The sequence below is a fragment of the Xenopus tropicalis genome, chromosome 9 (assembly GCF_000004195.4).
Source record: "Xenopus tropicalis strain Nigerian chromosome 9, UCB_Xtro_10.0, whole genome shotgun sequence".
NCBI classification, from domain to species: Eukaryota; Metazoa; Chordata; class Amphibia; order Anura; family Pipidae; genus Xenopus; species Xenopus tropicalis.
This window is the reverse complement of record NC_030685.2, coordinates 1022271-1032126: the sequence shown is the minus strand read 5'-3', so window position 1 is coordinate 1032126 and position 9856 is coordinate 1022271. Positions and strand designations below refer to the sequence as shown.

Here is a 9856-nt window from a genome sequence, read left to right as displayed (position 1 = left end):
AAAGTCGTAAAAATTACGAAAAAGTCCTGAAAATTACGAAAAAAGTCGGAAAAATACGAAAAAAAAAAAATAAGTCATACCGGCTCCGCAAAACAATACGAAAGCGCCGAAAAAGTCGCAAAATTACCGATGATTACGAAAAAAACGGATTCGGACTCATTCGACCCGTTCGTGGGTTAGTAAATGTGCCCCTACGTATCACTATAGTATTGTCTTTCTCTAAATTCATTAGAGCTCTATTTTCAGCGAAAGATAAGTTATTTGCCGTGTGTGGAAATTTATTCCCTTCAATCGCATTTTCATGTAGCAAAGTAAGTTCTAACTCCAAGTTTTTTTAAAATAAATTAACAGTATGGTCTCTAAGGTGAACAGGGTAATAGTTCGATTTTGATTTAAATTTTTCTTTGGCGTATATTGGGTTAGCTCCTACTCGCCCAATGTTTGAATCATTTTCTTTTTGTAAATGTTCTAAATGTAGAATTGAAGTCATTTCTTTGAAACAGGAAGTATGAGATTGAAGGGATATAGAATTATTAATGTTCACATCATATTCTAGTTTACTGTTATTAGCCAAGTCATCTGAAAAAAAAAGTTTTTTCAATGAAAGCTTACGTATAAAGCGGTTTATATCGGTTATAGTGTCAAATAGGTCAAAGTTCTTCCTCGGGCAAAAGGTAAGTCCCTTTTCCAGAACAGCTTTTTCTGCGGGGCTCAACATTCTATTTGAAAGATTCAGAATCTTCTCTTCTCCTTGTTCCTCAGTAAGTATTTTGAAGTCCTGGAAGTGTTGTCTTCCTCTCCTGACTCGCTTGTTCGAAAAGTCTTTTTGTTTTTCCATTTTGATCTGCTGTCTTGATCGTTTTTTGTAGGTATAAAGCTTCTTGATCTAGATACATCATCGGAGAAGATACTTTTCTTTCTAAGGTCTCTAGCCGCCTGAGGAGACAAAGGAGAAAGAGAGCAGGCACCAGTATCTGATTCGCCATTGCTATCCAGACTATCAAAGTCTATCCCTGAGAAGCTGACCCTTTTATCTCTGTTTATTTTTCGAATAGGTTTTCGTGTAAAATTTCTTTCTCTCCTAAAAGGAGATTTTGTCTGACTATTGCGATATTGTGACCAATTGTATATTAAATTCTTATCATAGTCTTTCTTGTCACGTCTGAATTTGTTGGTTTTGCTGTCCATAATATCTGTTTCCAGATTTTCTAGTTTTGAATTTAAATTATCCATTAGTTTAGTATATTCTGAAAGATTTTCAAAATGGTTATGAGTTTGTTTTAGCTCAATAATGTCAGTTTTAAGTTTATCATATAGTTGTTGTTTTTTATTTACCAATAGATTCATAAGTTTTAAGGAACAGTCTGATAGTATTCTGTTCCATTGTCCCATAAACTGCGTATCGTCAGTAAGTGAGGTTGGGAATTTTTTAATTCTTAAACCTCTGGGGATCATTTCTAATGTGATGTATTTTGCAAAAGTAGCTATTTCCCACCACAACTGCAGTTCTTTTACTGATAGTGTCTCTAAGGATGAGAAAAATTCACGTATATTAGAAGTAAATTCAGTACATTCTTGAGAAAAGATTTTTTCAAATCTTCGTTGTCTAAGATTTGTCTCCATGTCTATATTTGTAGACTTATAAAATGGACAGCAGAACCAAACTAGTATTGAGTAAACCAAATTCTTACAAAGTAAATGAGGCGTGTGAATCACACACAGTTATATGGAGCAACTAAATCGAGTTATTGACATAGGAATAAGTTAAATACTTCAAACGAAATCAAGATAAGTTTTAGTGATACTTAAAGTGCTCTGAAAAAGATCTAACTAGGACTCATGTAGTACATAATGAGTCATAATAAATGTACAAGTATTTTTAAAACAGTAAATATATTCCCTCGGAACAGTAGCTTATTCAAATATATAAACTTCAGTGGTTAAGTCATTAGAAATAAGTACAGCAAATGTATATACTAAATAGGAAAATGTCTATATATAGCTGAGATAAGAGAAAAAAAAAATAATTTAATTTTATATAGCTATAGGTAGCTCAATATTTATATAGTTTTATGATATAGTTTGGTTTAACAAATAGGTGAATAGCTCACCAAACAGTAAGATTGACCCAGGTGCTTTAGCCCTGAGTCCTTCGCTGAGATAGGTAAATACTGGTGTTCAATTTGTGAACTGATCAGCAAAAGAGAGGAGTATTAGAGTTACTATTAGAGCTCACCCAATAATTCAAGTGACTCAGGTGCTAGCTGCCCTGAGTCAGGCGCTAAGTGAGGTTTTCAGAGTAGATAGAAAGTATTCAAGATTTAAAACAGGTCAGGATAAGCAGGGTTAAAAATGTTATAATGCCTGCCTTTTTCTACGTTTGTGATTTATTCATGGTGCCGAATAAGGGCTGTGATTGGCTATTTGGTAGCCCCTATGAGGACTGGCAGCCTACAGAAGGCTCTGTTTGGCAGTACAACTGGTTTTTATGCCTCCAAGCCAGGATTTTTTTTAAAAAAAAGCACTATCTTTGAGGCCACTGGGGGCAACTTTGTAGAGGTTGGGGAGCAACATGTTCCCCCTGAGTCACTGGTTGGGGACTGCTGAGTTAATAGTAGGAAGGTCAAGGCGACACTTGGATCACTTACCCATTCCTTCATTATAACATAGAATAAGGCAGTAAACATGCTACAAATATCAACAAAGCACAAGTAAATGGCAAAGAAGTCCGGCCAGTTGTTCTGTTTGGTGCGTTCAGATCTGTAGGGACACAAAGACAGATAAAGGGCTTTTGTACAGCAGACAAATAGATTTGGAGGGGTAGAAACCCTTTCACCTGTTATATGAACAACAGAACCTATGTTAATAAGATGAATTTTTAGTTCTAATAAATTATAGAGTTTTCTTAGTCTCATTAAGCCTATGGAACACCATGCATTAGGATTGCCACCCTGCCAGATCCACCATTATCCTTCATAATCAATAGCCATTAGGGCTTACATGAATTTAAAGAATAAGTGAACCTTAAAAAAGTAACGTAGTAACTTGTGTCATGTTCCCCCACCCCCCAAATTTTCTACCCTGCCAAAAAGTCTTAAAAGAAGGCTGAAGAATTTGTTTTTTGACAAACTTTTGCACAAAACCATCATCAGAATGGAATGAAAGCAATGAGATCTGGGAGATTTTGTTATAATCTATCCATCCGAGTGTTTGATGCTTTATAAGCAGCAAGTTTGTTGCTGAAACATCATTATTAGACATAAATACAGGTGGAGCTAACTCCACTAGTCGGCACAGCAGGTCATGTCAGTGCATTGATTGCAATAGAAGAGTTGAGCTGACATGGGGGGACATGGGGGGACACGGTGGGATCTGAACCAAGATGATCCAGTGATGCTGTACTGGGTTCTTATACTCTACTCTCTACTTCATTTAGAACAAACCATCATTACCTTCATAGAGAAGCTGGAAGTCCTCCTGGAGAGGGACAGAGAGAGACCCATGTTGGACCCAGATAGAGAAGCTCTGGTTCCTGTTCTCCTCGGTGGGTACAATGGTCACTGTGCTGGTCACTCGGTATGTACCATCTGCATTTCTCTGGGGGGAAAGCTTAGTTCCACCAACCAGTATCTCCCCCTCCCTGAGCCATTTAACATCAAGATCCTTGGGGTAGAAGTCATGGATAGAGGCAGTCAGGGCACTTTTCTTATTCCCAGTAACCACATTATTAGTGATTGTGATCCTGGGGGGCGCTGTTTTTGGATAGAAGAGGAAAGATTTGAATGTAATTAGAGCAACAGTTTGATATTTTAATCATAAACTAATTTTGTAATTAATGGCATTTCCTTATCCCAGTAAACACTTTATTCACCTTTGTTTCTATTGATCCCTTTGCAAAAAAACTGGAATCGGAAAAACTCACAGCAAAAATCACATTCCTCCATTTATTTTCAAAAATTTGATTGTTTAAAAAAACCTAAAACAATAAAATAATCTGGATGTTAAAGACCCGCCTCCCACTGATTCTACAGAAACTCGACGGGTTTTTCAGCTGTTGAACATTATGAAAATGACCGTAATATGAAAATATTCAAATTCAGGGTTTTTGACCATGATTTTTTCAAAATGAGGCAGAAAATCAAATTTAAATGAATTACCCCCTTTGTGTCCCCCGGTTACTGTAAATCTAAAATCCAGGAGCCCCCACCTAATGATGCCGTTGAGTTGAAGAATGGGTGTGGCCAAAGCAGAGCCTGATCTCTTCTAATTCATTTAGTAATGAGATAAAGTGATGAGCGAATTTTTTCGCCAGGCATGGATTCGCAGCGAATTTCCACATTTTGCCATTGGCGAATTGTTTCACGAAACTTCCATGAAAATTTGCTGCGGAAAAATTCGGCATGTGTAAAAAAAAAGTCGCAGTCATGCCAAAAAAGATGCAACAAAAAAAAAAAGACGCGGGTGACAAAAAAGTTTTGCGACAAATGCATTTCGCGAATTTTTCGTCATTTGCGAATTTTATGGTGAAGAGAAATGGGGCAGATTTGCTCATCACTAATGAACTCACTTGGGGTTATAGTTTGGCACAAGGCTAATGGGCTAATGGGAGATACCGGGCCACAGAATAAGTATAACGGGCTCCTCTGTAGGTTTCATACAAGCGCAAACTCCTACCGTGAACATGGAAATAGACGTTGCGGTCCCTTCTCTCCGGTGTGTAGAGCACGGAACATGTGTATTGACCCTCGTCAGATATGTGCACATCAGCAATGTCCAGAGACGCCTTCCCGAACTTTGTAGAACCCGAGTTTATGGATAATCTACGGTTGGAGGTCCTCACTTTTGTGGTGTAGTTTAATATCTCTCTGTCATTTAGGTACCAGTATATAAGCAGGTAGTGAGGGTTAAATGGTGGGTAATCTATAAGGAACTGGCACGGGATGGAGGTGTTAGTGCCCAGTGGGGCTCGGTGGCTGCGAGGGACAGTCACGCGTAGGAGAGACTCTGTAATTAAAGGAGAAGGAAAGGTACAAACTCAGTCGCTTTATCAGAAAGGTCTGTGTAAATACAGCCATAAGCACTCACAGAAACGCTGAGTCCTCTATCAAAAGAAACACAGGGGTTTTTTGTCTCCTTCCTTGTCCTCTCTCCCCTCTCCTGCTCCCCCCTCCCTCAAGAATGCTAAGAACTCCCTCCCCTCCTTAGTAATGTGTGATCTGAGCCAATCAGCAGGAAGCTTCCTCATAGTCTTACTAACTGAGCATGTACACCGGTCTTGGTGCAGGAGTGAGGCATTATGGGAACTTTCTTTACACAGCTCAGCATTTTTTTTCCCTATGAGGCTTCTGATCATCTGAACGGGAGAAATATAGGGAGACTCAAAGGACAACTAAAGCCTAAAAAAGACTATGGCTAGAAATGTTTAGCTGTGTGTTTGAGCCCCTGTACCAGCCCAACATCCCCAAAGCTCTATAGAAATAAAGCCCCATGCCCCTGAAGATGCCCCCAGTAGCTCTCCATCTTTTGCCCAACTACTGCACATGCTCAGTCTGCTCTTGGCTGATGTCACTGAGCTTAGGGAGCGACTCCCAATATTCTTCTTTCCCCTGCCTGCTTGCTCTAGTCTCTGCCTGTTCCCTACATGCATACAGGCCAACCAATCACAGTCCTGTCTGGCTGCTCCCTAAATAACTGAAGTCCTGCTCTGGCACTTTGAGCTTGGGGCGAGACTTTAGCTGAATCCTTATTGTGGGACTTTTCTTTCCCCCTTGTAATGATCCCAAATACTGAGCTGTGTAACAAATATAAGTTACAAAGGTTGGAAACAGAGGCAGAAGCTGTGACAAAAGTTCCAGTCACTTTGCTGTTACAAACAGCCCCTCTGGGAATAAACTGCCCCATTGGAAAGGTTTCTCTGTATGTAACACAGTGACTGTATCTGCCCCTTACACTCCCCCCCAGGGCTAAGGTACAGAATATTACTAGCTTTAGCACTGGGGCTTTTATATACACCCACACACACAGCCCAATAATTCTGTCAAAGTGTTTATGAAGCAGTTGCATGGGGGTGTGTGTGCATTACACACGGGGAGAGGCCAAACTGTGCCAGTAGGTGTATAGGCAGAACAACATGTACAGGGGAACCTCTGCACAAACACTATGTTCCTTCCCAGGATGCAAAGTGACTGACACTGAGCTCAGAGTTTGTGTCTCACTATTATAAACAGGCTGTGTATGGCCCCCCCAGTCTCTATGGCCCCCCCAGTCTGTATGGCACCCCCAGGCTGCTCAGCAACCCTTTGCTTTGGTCAGTGTAATGTGAGTGTTAGAGAGAGTCATTTGTAGAAGGAGAGAATTCAGAATGTGTTTTGGTTGGAAAAAGCCCCAATTATCTCCTGAGCTGATATTTTGGGGGATGGGGATATGGGAATATTTGGGAGTCTGTTGTAAACTAGTTATGTCTAAATACTGAGCTAAAGCTTGTTTGTATTGATATCCTGTAATAAACTGTGTATAATAGGGCAGCACTAGTTTATATGTACCTGTACCCATGATGCACCTGTGTCTCTGTGCCAATGGGATCATTTGTAGCTTCCACCTAGTTCTCTATGGAGGTTGAAGAAAAAAAATATATACACATGAGCATTGACCAATGAGAATGCTGATTAGATTCCCAGCACTATATCAGCCATTTTGATATTACCTTACATATAGAGATAATGATGCCATTTTCCCCTCATTATATGGCACAGGAATCAGACATGGGGATAAAGGGACAGACTTGTTCAGTGCTGGGAAACTGTGCTTATTGCTCCCAACTCCAATTGCAGGAACAGAGAACAGGGAGCCGGATTTACATCAGCTGGGATTCTCATTGGAGGATTCTTTTGCATATTTATGCAGCCACTGGCTTTGTGCTGTTGTTTTGATAATTTCCTACGTTCCCTAAGCTCCGCCTCCCAACAGCAGCCCAGAGCCCACTGAGCATGTGCAGGAGCCAGATCTTATAGAAGATGGTCTAACAAAGTAACAAGATGGCGGCCCCCTGTGGACAACTTTGAAAGCATAAATCATTACTGTAATTAGGCTTCTCAACCTCTGGGCTTGTGCAGTAAGTTCAGAATGTTTATGTTTATGTTCAGTATACAAAATACAGCATTTCTACTGATTTTCTATTTTAGACTTTAGTTCTCCTTTAAGGGCACTATTGAGAGAACTGAAGGTATGCCTGCATCTTGAGATTAACTCTTTATTAGCCTTTCCTTCTCCTTTAAGGAAACAAGGAATGTTATGCCATAACTACACATAACTATAAACCCAGTGAGAATGAGGAATGAATGGATATTGGGGAGTTGTATCAGGAGTCAGAACCAGCAGTGCAGGGAAGGGAAAGGGACAGACACAGTGACAGTTACACATAACTATAAACCCAGTGAGAATGAGGAATGAATGGGTATTGGGGAGTTGTATCAGGAGTCAGAACCAGCAGTGCAGGGAAGGGAAAGGGACAGACACAGTGACAGTTACACATAACTATAAACCCAGTGAGAATGAGGAATGAATGGATATTGGGGAGTTGTATCAGGAGTCAGAACCAGCAGTGCAGGGAAGGGAAAGGGACAGACACAGTGACAGTTACACATAACTATAAACCCAGTGAGAATGAGGGATGAATGGATATTGGGGAGTTGTATCAGGAGTCAGAACCAGCAGTGCAGGGAAGGGAAAGGGACAGGGACAGTGACAGTTACACATAACTATAAACCCAGTGAGAATGAGGAATGAATGGATATTGGGGAGTTGTATCAGGAGTCAGAACCAGCAGTGCAGAGAAGGGAAAGGGACAGACACAGTGACAGTTACACATAACTATAAACCCAGTGAGAATGAGGGATGAATGGATATTGGGGAGTTGTATCAGGAGTCAGAACCAGCAGTGCAGGGAAAGGGACAGACACAGTGACAGTTACACATAACTATAAACCCAGTGAGAATGAGGGATGAATGGATATTGGGGAGTTGTATCAGGAGTCAGAACCAGCAGTGCAGGGAAGGGAAAGGGACAGACACAGTGACAGTTACACATAACTATAAACCCAGTGAGAATGAGAAATGAATGAGTATTGGGGAGTTGTATCAGGAGTCAGAACCAGCAGTGCAGAGAAGGGAAAGGGACAGACACAGTGACAGTTACACATAACTATAAACCCAGTGAGAATGAGGAATGAATGGATATTGGGGAGTTGTATCAGGAGTCAGAACCAGCAGTGCAGGGAAGGGAAAGGGACAGACACAGTGACAGTTACACATAACTATAAACCCAGTGAGAATGAGGGATGAATGGATATTGGGGAGTTGTATCAGGAGTCAGAACCAGCAGTGCAGGGAAGAGAATGAGGAATGAATGGATATTGGGAAGATGTGCAGAGTTATATTTTTTCATTGGGCAAAAAAAAAATTAAATTCATGTTGATATAAAAGTGCAGTTAAATTTTGGTGAAGAAACAAAGGGTGAGGGACCCCCATCTGATAGAAGTGAGGGGGCTTAGTTCTTGCCCAGCTCCACCCACTGCACCCCACCCCACACATTGCTTGTTCTACAAAGATTTTTTGGACACAGAACCTGTATGGGGGGGGGGGCTCATTCCTATAGATCCTGTTGAATCATGTGTGGGGGGGGGGGAGGGACACAGGGCTGCATTGCACCAACATGATATAATAACCTCCCCGGCTCCGGCACCGTCTTACTGCCCTGTCTCTCTCTCTAATCCTACAGGGTGGGGGGGTCTGTGTGCCCCCACCCGGGGGGCAGGAAAGGACCCTGTACAGCAGCACAAACACAGACTGAGCTTTAGTACAAACTGCCCCCCTACACACACACAGTACTGTATCCTGTTCTGCCCCTATTTCCCCCCACACTGTGCCCCCCACCTTATACCCCATAATAAAGAGATGTATATGAATTGGTACCTGAGGGGGAGAGGAATGAGAAGAGCAGAATCAGGAGAGCCCCTCGTTGCTCCATCCCTGCGGCTTCTGCTCAGATCACTTTCACTTTCCCATCTCAGTGACTTGCAGAGAAGGGATTCTGCCCCCCCCTGTATATAGGTAGCAGAGCTGTGTGTGTGCAATACCCCCCCCCAGTGTATTGTTATTGTGTTATTAAAGGGTAAGTGATCCTACTGTAGTTACTCATGCAGAGAAGGGATTCTGCCCCCCCCTGTATATAGGTAGCAGAGCTGTGTGTGTGCAATACCCCCCCCCCAGTGTATTGTTTTTATTATTGTGTTATTAAAGGGTAACTGATCCTCCTGCAGTTACTCACCCTCCAACCTGCACCTATAAAACCAGCGTAGCTTTAGGGGAGCAGCAGCACACAGCACCCTGAAATCTCTACACCCCCAAAATAATAAACACCTACTATCAGTAATGAGTTCATGGATTTGTAGCGAAATTACAGATTTCACATAAAAAAAGCCACGGTCCCATCACAAAAGCCACGGTCCCATCAAAAAGGGGCGTGGTTGCAGCAAGAAAAGGCGGGGTCATGTAAAGCCACTGCCCCCTAGTGTTTGTGCAGAGATTCCCCTGTACATGTAGTTCTGCCTATACACCTACTGGCACAGTGTGGCCCCTCCCTGCAGTAAGTAACGAATGGCAGCACCTCTGGGGAAACCACACTGCGGTAAATTGATATACGGACCGACTGCCCTTTGTGGGGCGCGGACTTTGCTGCAAGAACAATATCTGTGCAGCCAATGGAACAGGCTGGTAATTATAGATGCAAGAGAAGTGACCAATGGGAGATGCCATAATCAGTCAGTATTTATTGGGCTGTTTGGGTCTCTGGGTATTG

The 9856-nt window shown here is 41.8% G+C and overlaps 1 protein-coding gene across 1 annotated transcript; it reads right to left on the bottom strand.

Moving 5' to 3' along the window:
- Positions 1–732: 732 nt before the first annotated feature.
- Positions 733–9036, bottom strand: LOC116407618 (signal-regulatory protein beta-1-like). The gene is made up of 5 exons (XM_031893296.1): positions 8971–9036; positions 4675–5004; positions 3453–3752; positions 2693–2760; positions 733–936 (listed from the first exon to the last, which is right to left on the bottom strand). Exons 1-5 carry the CDS (start codon positions 9023–9025, stop codon positions 733–735), a joined length of 957 nt encoding a protein of 318 aa, XP_031749156.1. The 5' UTR covers positions 9026–9036.
- Positions 9037–9856: the final 820 nt, after the last annotated feature.